The sequence below is a fragment of the Pundamilia nyererei genome, unplaced genomic scaffold (genome assembly GCF_000239375.1).
Source record: "Pundamilia nyererei isolate P.nyererei 1_Seehausen unplaced genomic scaffold, PunNye1.0 scaffold00085, whole genome shotgun sequence".
NCBI classification, from domain to species: Eukaryota; Metazoa; Chordata; class Actinopteri; order Cichliformes; family Cichlidae; genus Pundamilia; species Pundamilia nyererei.
In genome coordinates, this window is record NW_005187486.1 from 232,351 (window position 1) to 245,587 (window position 13,237).

General features: G+C 41.0%; 1 protein-coding gene across 1 annotated transcript in view; it reads right to left on the reverse strand.

Moving 5' to 3' along the window:
- map3k2 (mitogen-activated protein kinase kinase kinase 2) overlaps positions 1-11,904 on the reverse strand; it is a 16,981-nt gene extending 5,077 nt beyond the window's left edge. The window contains exons 1-13 of the mRNA XM_005738636.1: positions 11,567-11,904; positions 8,432-8,504; positions 8,001-8,119; positions 7,878-7,918; positions 7,681-7,780; positions 5,408-5,521; positions 4,743-4,839; positions 4,332-4,462; positions 3,460-3,539; positions 3,305-3,369; positions 1,772-1,864; positions 1,436-1,675; positions 1,206-1,354 (exon numbers count right to left, since the gene is read on the reverse strand). Coding sequence (XP_005738693.1) covers positions 1,206-1,354; positions 1,436-1,675; positions 1,772-1,864; positions 3,305-3,369; positions 3,460-3,539; positions 4,332-4,462; positions 4,743-4,839; positions 5,408-5,521; positions 7,681-7,780; positions 7,878-7,918; positions 8,001-8,119; positions 8,432-8,486 — 1,284 coding nt within the window. The 5' untranslated portion in view covers positions 8,487-8,504; positions 11,567-11,904. The remainder of the gene's footprint in view (positions 1-1,205; positions 1,355-1,435; positions 1,676-1,771; positions 1,865-3,304; positions 3,370-3,459; positions 3,540-4,331; positions 4,463-4,742; positions 4,840-5,407; positions 5,522-7,680; positions 7,781-7,877; positions 7,919-8,000; positions 8,120-8,431; positions 8,505-11,566) is intronic.
- Between the last annotated feature and the right edge of the window lie 1,333 nt (positions 11,905-13,237).

Genomic DNA, 13,237 nt, shown 5'->3' on the forward strand with positions numbered 1-13,237 from the left:
CATAAAAACAATATTCATTTCTAAATTATTAACTAACAAACTTGTGCTTAAAGTGCTTTGTCAATATTGTAGAAAATGTTAAACTTAATCATCATCTCGGCCTCCTCTGACGACCTGTTTGCTGCTGAAAGGCAGTGGGGAGAGGGGACACTTGGGCAGTGCATTTATTGCAGCATATAATGTGTTTCCTGGATACATTGTGCTTTTTCAGCATTCAAAGATTGATGGCACCGTGTCAGAGCACTGGCTATGGATTTCAGACTGATCAGGCCTTAACTTTTCATCTTTTCTTATTACCCACAGCTACATCCACTTCTCACAGGCCTAGGCTGCTCACTAGGGATGGGTATCATCACTGATTTCCATAATCCATTCGATTCTGGTTCTCAAAGTCCTGATTCGATTCAATTTAGCCTCAGACAGTCAGAAATATTATAATTCTAATCATTTATCAGTACTGATACACATGAGACTTCATCAGAATTGTGAACATCACAGCAGATGCCTTTGTGTGAAAGTAACTGAGAATAAAACACAGAAAAACATGAAGGAGATTTTCCTGGTCTGGCTTTTTATAGCAGATAACCTTAAAAATATTCCACAATGTTCTGCATATAAAGTTTAAATTTCTTCAGTATTGAACAGAAAAAAATAGGCTTTCTTGTCCGAGGTCATTTAAGTGAAAAAAGAAAAAGACAGCGCTGTAAACAACAGTAGACTGGTGGGTAATAAGCGAATGAATAATGCAGAAAACAGAGAACACAGAGCGGACCCGACGCATCAGAATCGCTAAGCTCCGACAGCGTGTCCGTGTTCGGGCCGTCGGGTGAGAAAGCCGAGAAAGAAAGCTGATTCTGATGCGTCGGGTCCGCTCTGTGTTTATGTCTTTGTGTGGAATCAGTTAATGAATTGATATCACTTTATTCAAGCTACTCTTTCTTTTTTTTTGTTACCCGAACAGTTTTGGTTTTTTTTGGTTTTTTAAGTCGCACCACTGACAAATTTGGTCGCATTTGCGACCAAATTGGTCGCACTCTGGAGCCCTGATAAGCTTCATAAAACAATGACATAGCATCTAGATCCACACTTCCACCCAAAGCAATGATTCAGGGAATTATTTAAGGTCTTTTTTTTTTTCCTTTTTGCCTTGTCTTTCCATTTTCCTACCACTGTATTTAATATATTCTATGCTGCTGTGTACGTACCTTACTCGTCTCGGGACTCTCTGGATCAAACTGAACTTGTTTAACTGCCAGTTCCCGTCCAGTATCGGCATCATAACACAGGAAGACCCGCCCGAAAGCTCCCTGACCTAGAAGCTTCCCCAGCCGCCAGTTGGTCGGCGCTCGCGGGGCTGTGCACAAAGACACATCAGGTTTGCTAAAAACGCAGAAAAACAAACATCTGGAGGACGTGTCGTGTTGCGAGGACTCACAGCGGCTGGGTGGACTGACGTCCATGACGGAGAGCGTCGGAGCCACGGCTGGATTGGGGTTTGGCTCGATGTCACTCCCCCTCCGCGGCCTCCTGGCGGGGCCGGGGACCTCCTCCAGGTCAGGCGTGAAGACGCTGCTGCCACTGCTGGTGCTGGGCGACTGCTCGGTTGAGCTGAAGCTGATTGGAGAGCGGAAACCGTGAACTTGCGTCCGCCGAGCCCGAGGGAAAGTCTTCCTCCCTGTTCAGAGGATGAAGGAGAGCGATCATTTTTAAATCCCTGTTTAAAGTCAATTTGCTTTCAGCATCAGTAGGAATAAATAAATGAATTACCCACCATCACTGTAATCCTGAAGGCCAAAAGGAATGCCGTACCGGCGAGGATACGTCCCTCCTTTCCCTGACTTCTCAAACACCGGAATATCGTACTCTGCAGAGGAAGGAGGATACAAAAGATGAAATTTACAGGCCATGGCCTCAAAACAGCTTTCAAAGATGGCAACCTCGACATGAGAATGTTTTGGGCCTTTTAACTGTAATCTGTAAATCGTGAGTGCTCGCTTTACTTGAAAAATCCCATTTTTACCATTTCTTCCTGCCCTCAACGTGACAAGCAAAGCATGGTGTAGGTTAGTGATCATAAGTCTAGTTCTACTTGGTCCAGCAATACGATTTAATACCTGATATATAGTTTAAAGTCTTAACTTTCAACACAAGTAGAAACAGAGATTCAGCAAGGCTGCGTCTTGCAGTTACATCATCTTAAAATCAGTTGTGTGATTTGGACATGCTAGTACATCAACTATAGAGGGTTAAAGGTTTGGCTCTTAGTCTGGTTTAAGTTTTAGCCTGTTAAACTCTTCACTGCCTGGTAGATCAGATTGTTGTTGTTTTTATTTTTTAAACCCTTAAACAGTCTAACACCCATGAACTAGGGCTGGGCTATATCATACCGTTCACGGTAATACTGGTGTAATTTTGGGCAACAATAGGAAAATGAAATATCATGATAGAATATGGGTAAAACGCACATGCGCAGTGCCTATGTTTACATACACACATGGCGGCGACGCAGAATGAGAAGTGCGAAAGTGGATCGTTAAATGAAACTGATGAACCAGAATTGGTTTGTAAAAATGCTGCAACTTCAGTGGTGTGGAACTGGTTTAGCTTTCGTCCGTCAGATACACAACAAAGCACTATTTTGGGAGCGCATGCTAGCGGGCCGTCGTTATTACCGTGTTGTTTGGAAAATATGGCACACTTAAAATCAATCCTTTGATTTTTCTGAAAATCGACAGTGCCCCTTATAATCCCGTGTGCCTTATGTATGAATTCTGGTTGTGTTTACTGACCTCGAAACGATTTTATGGCGTACACGGCGCTCGAAAATCTGTCAAATGTTTCAGTACGACTTTGCTAAGCTACAAAACCGCACGATGGATTGTCGGAGCATTACGGTTATCGTAGGCAGGCGCCTCACGGAGTGATACGTACTGTGCTTCAACATAATATTACCGCGTTGTGTGTGTATAAGCTCTTTTTAAGTTTTGTGGATATTATACATGGTTATGCTGAAGATATGTCGGCCAATTTCCACTGGAAATGTCTTTTGGTTAAACTGTCAGCAAGGAATTTGCATTTGTACTGTTACATTTGTTATACAACTTTAATGCACATAAAAAACAGCTGCTTGTTTAAGTGAAAATACATTGATGGGGTTTTATAAAGTTGTGGAGATGTAAAGTATTTTGTCTAGTGTCAATTATATCGTCAGTTATATCGTTATCGCAAATTTTCAAATGTATATCGTGATAAATATTTTTGGTCATATTGCCCTGCTCTACTGTGAACTAAGATCTGCTCTCACCTGGAAAGTCCTGATGGTTATCTGGGTAGCTCTGAGCCCTGGGCATCCTGGACTTTGGGTAATCACTGCACAACACAAAGACAACAGCAACAAATCAGAGGGATTTCTTCCACGGCAGTTTTTTGTGGTTTCCTGTTTTATTCTGTGACGCAGACCTGTCCAGTGGGCTGTCTAGGGAGGGACAACTTCCAGAAGCCGAGTTCTCCGGACTGCTCATGGACAATGGATCCAACATCTGAAGTAAAACAAGAGAAATGAGAGAAAGAAACTCACATCCTCTCAAAACCAATCAAATTGTATCTCATTAGCCAACAGGTGAATTTAATTTGACATAAAATGATGCTAAGAGCAACTTCAGAAAACTCAATAATAAATACATTACATTTAAGCTTTTTACAACCTCCAAAACAGAAAAATAATTCCTTCCCTCATCTCTCCAGACCTGCAGTAGTCACAAGTTATGCCACTTACACTGAATCACGTGACACTTTAACGAAGGCTGTTTGTGACGTAACACAAACTGCCCATGTCTGCGAAGGAGCCTGCTGACCTCCACTATTCACGCCTGTACGAACTCACCTACAAGTGTGCAAAACACGTCTATGTACCCAGACACTCAATGTGCTATGAAAAGAACCCAGATACGCATCCACCATCTTCCCTGCTGTGTGCGCCCAGGCCCGTTTGGGAGTATATCAGGGACTTAACCCGTCCTCCACAGTGGCAGGTACACCACAGAACTCAGTAGTCACAGCAGGGAGAAGAGGAAGAAAAGATCAACTTTAATAAAATACTAAAAGGCCAGAAGGTTTTGCTTTAATGGCTACTGTAAAGTCCAGCATGGCAACTTTAAAAAGAACTCTTTAAATATCGGCTTTATGATAAAGAAGCTGGTGAAAATTAATTTTACATTTAAAATGTCCTAGAGTTTACACTTAAATACTAGATTTGCGCTCCGCTTTGTTACATCAGAGCAGCTCCTTTTCAAGTAGCAAACACTAAAGTGGACTCTCCTGAGCATCAGCACCTGGTCCATGCTCTCAGGGATGAACTCCCCCTCGCTGTTGATGCTGGTGAAGGAGCCGTTCCTCGCCACCTGCTGCAGAGCGTCGGGAATGTATCCTGGAGGAGGAGAGCTGCGGTCCGTTGAGTGGGAACCTGACAGGACGGCGGTTATAGAGAGTGAGAAAATTGTCCTGTGTGCGCCACAGTCACAGCTAAACCATGTGATGCTTATTTTCGCACAAAAGAGTCCGAGTTTCATGCATTCATGTATTTTTCTTAACACTGGAACCACTGAGACAGTCAATTTAAAATTTCCACACACACACACACACACACGCTCGTTCCTGACCCTTACCCACTACCAGGCTGTGGTGGGCACTAGTGCCCGTCCCTGCAAGCTTTGAGTCTGCATCACTGTTTAGCAAACATTTACCTATCAACGCCAGCATGCTCTTCTTGTCTGTGACCCGGAACCCCGTGTTGTCCAGTTCCTCGTGGGACGGCAGAAGGTCCATGTTGGATGACGAGTTCTGCAGACACAAAACAAACTAAACATTAAAAAGAAACTCTGGACAAGTTTAACATCTCCTTTGTTTTTCAGCTAACCCTTCTATGTTAACACTGCTATAACATAAAGATTGCACATGTCTCACTCTGTATATTTTATTTTATATATTTTATTTATTGTTTACTCTATTTAATTAGTAAAATATGTGTACACACACACACACACACACACACACACACACGCACGTAGAGAAATATTTAGTATACACATCCAGTTATTAGTTTCAGATGTAGCCATTCTTGTATTTTGCACAACTCTGTTGCTTGTGAAGCTCGCACACAAGAATTTCACTCACATGTGCTGTACCAATGTACCTGCACATGTGATGTGACAATAAAAGTGATTTGATGATTAAAAATACCAACGCTGGTATAAAAAAAACACCCCAATCAGCCTTTTACAGCTGAGAGGTAAAAACTGTCGAGGGGTTACAGCACAGAAAAAGCAGCAGGTGTGTCGGCCGCCACACAACGTACATACTGTGCACAAGTATCAGAAACTACCATTAAAGTCATTGCAGTATGGCCCACCTCAGAGGAGACCTGCAGCACAAGGAGAATCTTCAGACTCTTCATGTGAACACTGCGATCCAGCAGCTCTACAGCTTTGTCCAGGTCGTCCTGAGTGGTCAATGGAATCACCAACTGCAAGGGGGGGGGGGAGAGAAAAAAATTGAAATACAGTGACTTGAATAACCTTTTAAAAATTGGGTGATTCTTTTTGATCATTTGTGGAAGTGCACACAACAACAAAAACATAATCCACGCAGGTGCTTCATTGATCCAATCAGCTGTTCACAGCACTTCCTACACTCCAGTGTCTGTCATGCTGTACATTCACGGGGTTTCATGGATTCCACTAGATGCAACAGGAAGTGACATCATTTTCTCAGGAACACAGCTCCACTGGTGCTATTAGAAAGTGATGTTTCACTTTGTGCCTTTCTGTATAAGTTCCTGAGACACGTAAAACTGTGACTGCACTTTTTCAAACACTTCATGATTTTCAATTCAATTGTGGTTCATCATTTATCTATTATGTATAGGAAGAAAAAGCTAAAGCATGCAAACCTGTAGAGCTAAGCTCTGGTGGGCCTGTTCTACGGTAGATAAAACAGAGTTACAGGTTGCTGTCATGCACAGCTCTGCAGCTAACACTGCGTACACAGTGTCATGTTAGTTTGCAGAGTGTGTCCAACCTTGTGGAGCAGCTGCAGCAGGTTAACATCCACACGCCTGTGCAGGATGTGGTCACACGCTCACACCTTCACTCAGTTACTTCTGTTTTTTTTTCCTAATGCAGCTTTCGTACAATCGTTCATTTTCTACATCAAAGGCTGGCAGGATGGCACTGGTAGCACAACTGTGGTCTGCTTTCTTGAAACAGGCCGCAGACCACGATCCCACTCGCCCCTGCCAACAGTCATCTTAGAGCCAACAGGTAGCTGGTGGTGTAAATTACTAAAATATTCATTTAACCTACTAGTACTTCTGTTGCAGACTAGCGAGGCAGCAACTAAACATCTAGCTGATGAATCACAATGATTTTTGCGTCAAAATGACCAAAGAAAACAGCAGAAAAAAGTTGTGTCAGTCTGCAAAGAGTGAGACACACTGCCGCTGAAACACACTGGGTGTTCTTAAAAACTGCACAGAGGGAAGAACAACATCAGAGGGGCACCGAGGGCAGTTGAAAGGACAGGTTTAGGATGACAGGAGGGGGATCATAGCACAGCTACAGATTCTCCACATGAAAGGGATCTAGTCTGTGTGGTTTGTGAAACTGACCGAATCTGATGTGACGTGCTTTACATCGAAACAGGAGACGCTGCAGAGATTTTGTCTCTTGGCTCAGAACACCTCAGCCCCCCCACCCATGCATCCATGACTGTGTGTGAGATAGGAAGCACTTCAGCATAGGGCTGCTCAATTAATCGAATTTTAATCACGATTACGATCTGGGCTTTCAGCGATCATTAAAAATGACTGAGCCCATTATTAGCCCCTCCCTCGTGCTTTACTCTCGCGCTGCTCCGTGTGGCAAATCGAGCGCACCTCTCTGCATTTCGAACGCATGTCACAACAATTGAGAGCAGCGGTCTCCAACCTTTTTTGCGCCACGGACCGGTTTATGCCCGACAATATCTTCAACTCTCGCGGCCCGGTACCAAACGACTCACGGACCGGTACCGGTCCGAGGCCTGGGGGTTGGGGACCGTTGATTAAGAGGACCCGAGGGAAGCTTGGAAAGCTAAGCAGAAGTTATTTGGAGAGGAGAGTGACTGCCGTTGGTTGAAAAGAGGTAAAAAAAACTTCAGTGGTGTGGAAACATTATGGGTTCACGGAGTCAGACGTGGATCAAGTAGACATAGTGCGTAAACTTTGCTACAGTGTCGTAGCTGCACCACAGAGCAACACTGCAACGTTCACTAAACACAGATGTTTACATTTTTCATTTAGTTTTTATATTGCAAACATTTGCACTGTTATCAGTATTTGCACACTATTTTATATTTTTTTTTGACAATTTTTAAAGTCATTATTCAACACATTGTTATTGTTAAATAAATATCGTCAAATAATCGAGATCTCAATTTCAGTGAAAATAATCGTGATTAGCATTTTTGCCATAATCGAGCAGCCCTACTTCAGCATAGAAAAAAGTCCCTGTATGAGTGTGTGTGAATGGATGACTGAGGCATGTTGTAAAGTGCTTTCTACTCAGGTAGAGTAGAAAGGTGCTATATAAGAACCAGTCCATTTACTACAGGAAGCAGAGGAAAATTACATTTCAAGTTTCGTACCTCGTTGTTTGTGTAGTGGAGGCCCATCGTCTGACCAAAAGCCACTTTAGCTTTGGACCTCAGATCCTCCAGCTTGATAGGTCGAGGGAACTGCAGAATCCTGCAAAGAAGAAGACAGGTGAGAGGTCAGAGACGGGCACTGCTGCTGGTCTGCACTGACAGCACCGGAGGGAGAAACACAGCAGTGGAAACCTCACCTCTTCTCCCCTTTGAACTCAAACTTCACCCTCACATCGTTCTGTTGGAGACAGAGCACAGAGTTAAAGACAGCCAGAGCAAAGATGAGCCAGACTGAGCCTTCGTGCTTTCACTTGGGTTACCTGGTTCTTGGGCGACGAGGCTTTGGGTTTGCACAGGTCTGACAGGAACGCGGCAGGACGGCTGGAGCGGTGCAGTTCGGCCAAGTCCTGCATGATGGAGTTCAGCGCCTCCTGCTCATCTGTGAGACAGCATGACTTCTGCTTATTCAACAGGTTTTATCATTGAAAAACTCAACTTGCTAAAGACTCCTCTAACAACCTGTCTTGCGGTATGAACATATGAACACAAAAAATGAAGTTGCCTTGCTGCATTTATCTCTTCAGATAAGCCGCTTCCACTTAGCCGCACAACACAAGGGACTTATTGTCAGGCAAAGATGTCAAAGAGCCATTGTTCAGGGAGGAAAAAAAATTCCTCAAATTATAGGTCTGTCAAAAGATGAAGCTGACTCGCTGCCAAGCAGTAACACCATCTCACAGCATGTACGTACCCATCTTAATGGCACGGCGATTGACCCAGGAGGCCAGGAAAGAGGATTCTCCCATCAAAGGGATTCCTTTCTCCTGAAACACAAAAACATCATCATAAATCCTTACATGCAATTAAAAGGGATCATTAAACATAATGTGCGAATAAAAACAATCTGTTAAACTGAAATTGTCTCATATATACACATTTACATTTAATTTGTGATGTATACTGGACATTTTTCTTCTATTGTTTTTGTGCAGTATTATTGTTATAACATTGTGCTGCATCTATTCATTTTTGTTCTGGCCATTCTGCTGTTGTAATAATGCAAATTTGTAGTAACTCGTCTTTTTTTTTTTTTATGTCAAAACGAGCATCTGGAGGCTTTATACATATTTTAAGAGTGTTATGTCTACATGATAGTTCTATTGTTGTATTTCCCGAAGCACCAATCCAGCATTTGGATCAGATATAAGTCATCTATGCTGTTCTATGTCTACTATGTTACGTATTAGCAGCAGTTGCTCCAACATAGCCTGGAGGACACCAGCAGCAATGAGGGTCAGGGGTTTGGGCCTGAGCACTGCTACACAAGCAGCTTTTCTCTGTACGTTTGCAGACATTTTTGACTTAACTGTGAGCTTCCCCGTCAGCTTCTCACTCTCGGTATGTGTAAGGTGTAAAACTTGTTAGGAAGCATTTATTGCATTTTTATGGTAACATAGTGTGGCGTCATCAATATTTCTTCACTTCACACCCCACACGACGTGCATGTGTGAGTCAGGAGCACTCACAGAGAGCTGAAAGGAGAATAGTGCCAATAAACTAGGTGAGGAATTCAGACACATTAGATTCATTTTACTTGTGCTGGACAATAAGTTTATATTCTTGGATGTATTCATCACGTTTCTTAAAATAAGTAAAATAATGTTTGAGTCAAGCATGATGTTTTGATCATCATCCAGAAAAAAAAAAAAAAAAAAAAAAAAAAAAAAGATTCACAGTATCTTCCTTCCAGTGAGGAGCACATACGATTAAATTAACACTGAAACCCAAACCCGGTACTTGGTATCAATATACAGTGCTGTGCAAAAGTCTTGAGTCGCCCCTTGTTTCTTTACATTTTGCTTCCAAGAAGCCAAACCGTCATTTTTAAAAGTGGCCTTGAGTAAAGAACCGATTTGTTAATAGGAGCCTGTCACAAATCATTTGTTTTTGTATTTCAGCCGGTGGTGTCGGAGATTAAAATCAATGAATAATGAACTCAGAAAAGTACCATGTAATCCACCATTCAATACCATCTGGAAGACATCTAATTACCAACGCCTTATTTTTTTCAGCATGACAATAATCCCAAACACACTGCCAATGCAATTAAAAACAATTATTCTTTTTGTGCTGATTATTCTGCACACGACAGACTTAAACCATAAGAATATCGAGCTCAACTGTGAGGTTGCTGAAGTAAAACTCCCACAAGTATTCTGAATATCAGCCATAATGTAAACACCTTAAGCAGGCTTACTAAATACTATTTACATATAACCCTGGTTTAACAAAAACCCGTTTTACTTATGACACTGCTTACAAGAACTACTCTACCCACAATCCTGAACCGAAACAGCAATGCCTCCAATCGGTGGAGGTCACTGTTACTGTTAAAATTCTGTAAATGTAGGAACATCAGCACAAAACAAGAGAGCAATGATTGCAGCGAGGCAACACTACAACAATGCAAAGGATTACATTGAAGGAGGCTGGAAGTCATTCACTGTGAAATCTAGGATTTGCAGTGCATTATGGGGATGAGCAGTTCCTGTACACAGCCTCGTACCTTTGCCTTCTTCTCTTTTTTTTTTTTAATCCAAATCAAATCTTTTTAATAGCCATGATTCACCTCGTAGCTGGTTGGTTTGGTCTGAGGATTAAAACTCTTTATATAAGGATTTTTTGAAACATCAATGGAGAGAATGAACAAGGAACTCACTTCTGGAATGGGAGCCCTTAAATTGCTGCGTTCCCTAGCAAAGATAAATAGTATATTTGTGATTTTATAACATAAAAAACAGAAAACAGCTGCAACAAAATCTTTAATACAAGTGTAGTGGAGTAAATGCTGACCCTACTTTAAGAGCCCTTTTCTTCACATTTAAACTACCCACACTGATGGATATTTTATTGCCATTTTAATGTGACAATGTTTGTTAATGTGGGTCTATTCAGATGAGTCAGTTTCCAGACCATACCTTTCTACTGATCACTGATTATGTTTAACTGGGCTCCGGATGCCCACACTATAGGAGGTCAAGCATTCAGCTTTTTAATTTGTCACTAAGCTGTATATTATACTATTGCATTGTCATGTATAGTGAAATATGCAATGACTGTAGCTATGAGTGTCCAATAAAGGGGCTTTAAAGGTTGCAGCACAAGCTTTTGTGTGGAATCAAAGTAGTTTATTGCTCAGCTATCAATTAATACTATTGAATATAACCTCCAGAATGTAATCTGTACAAACATAATTAGCCTTCATGTTATTGTTGTTGCAAAAGAGTGGAAATTTAAGTCAAGATGGCCTCTGCTGACGAGGAGTTGATTGGAAATTGTTGATGATAGTCTGTGATCATCACTGATTGAGAGAGCTGCAGCATTGGTGCTAGCCTTAGCTTAGCGTTTTTTCTTCTCTCTTTTATCCTTACATACATCATCCTCCTCATGAACATCATCCTCTGTACAGACTCTTGCTCAGTGCTCACAACAAAGTTGATATCAACAGCAAAATTATGGCCTCCTTTGGTAGATAATTAGCTCGCTTTAGATTCTCCTGCTAGCGTTAGCCGAGTAGCAACATAGCAACTGTTGCTAGCACATTTTTAGCAATTACAGCAGTTTTTATGAATAATTATAAGACACTATTGACACTTACGCCCAAAATACTATTTGTTATCTAAACAGAGAGCCGATATGTGAAGCTAAGCTAGACGTGTGCAACTAGCTGTCAGGCCAGGGAAGTTGTCAAGCTGAGCTAATGCTAACAGCCAGCCGCACAGCTAAACAGCGTTCACCTGCGCTGCACGACTATAAGAAAAACAAACAGCCCTTAAAGGAATAAATAAACCCTTCAAATGGATCCAATACTTCTTTAGTACCGTACCTGGGCGCTAATTAGATGTGTAGTCACTTCCTCATCCACAGGGCCGGTGACAGGAGCCCCGGGCCCCGCGGAGAGCCGCTGGAGGAAGCAGAAGTTTGGCAGTCCGCTCCCAACTTCACTCGAGTGCTGCCGGACCACGACGACGACGAGGCCTGACGGCTGTCAAAGGGACCAGCTGAAGCTTTTCGACCACAAGACGACAAAACGGCGGCTCATCCAACTAAGTAGCTCCTTGTCTGTGCAGTGGTTAAAAGGCTAACTTCATCAGAGGCGCTCTTTTAGCTGTACTTTACACCCTGGTTAACGGTAGCTCCGCTCGCTGCTGACCCCACGACGCCATCAAGCTATCACGTATTAAAAATAATGTAACCGGAAGTAGACACAGAAAATAAAAGAAGATACATTCAAGTAACTATTATGTGTTTTATTTTGATAACCAGTGCCAGGATATTATATTTCATTTACGGAAACTTGAAAGGTGTTGACCCCAACCTTGTCGGAAGAGTCCAATAAAAACACGACCTGTCACATCAGAGAAACTTATGAGTTTCCTGTCAAAGAATAAATACATTTGATTGGTGTTTAATCACTTTATTGTAGTTTTTTAAATAGTTTTATAGATTTTTATTATAATTTAATATAATTGTTCTACATATTTAGAGATTTAAGAGTGTCTTTTGATTAAATTAATTATTATTAATTATGCAAGCACAAAATTATAGCTACACTCTCTCAGGGGGTGCATAAAATTAAAATATGCATATATATGTATATACATACACACAGTCATGCCTTCAAATGTATAAAAAATATATCAACATATGTAGTTTTGAGGGAAGTAAATAATGAGACTCGACATAAAAATTTTGCACATTAGAATTGAACTTGAATGAATTGAGTTATTTACAGCTGGTATATATCTATATACACTTTGTAAGGTAATGGTGGTATTTACTGCTTTTATTACAATTAACACCTGAGGCTGACGTGTTGATGAAACTGGACTAAACTGAAAAAGAGTCAATTTAAAGTGATTTCCTTAATATTTTAATTCTGTTTAAGTTAGTTTTGCAAATGCATAATATGATTTGTATTATGTTTTGTTTCTTTCCTATATAGCCCCATGTTGTTTAATTTTTTGAAATACAATTTAACAAAATGTTTAATGTATTATAAAAGTATTTTGTTATATATCCACATCACCAGCATTTAAAAGGCCAATAACTTGATGTCACTATTGGACTGATCAATATGTATTATATTGATCTGTATTTTTAATTAAAAATGTGTATTTTTAATTTTAATTAAAGGCCAAACTCTTTAATCAACTTGTCTGGGCGCTTAAAAATAATGTGACATATATGGGGACAGTTTAGACCAAGCACAAATGGAAATTCTGATATCACTCAGGTGAGACAAAACTGATTTTAAAAACTCAAGCTCCAAATAAGCCAATGTTTATCTAGTTTATATCCTTATTAGCCAGACAAAATTAATTTGTTAATTTAAAAATAAAGTCACTATGTCACAATTTAGAATGAAATGAATCAGTAGTTACTGTTGGGTCGACATTATTATATATTTTATAGCTTTAAAATGATCCTGAAATAACACACAGCGAGTCATTGTGTGTGTGTGTGTGTGTGTGTGTGTGTGTGTGTGTGTGTGTGT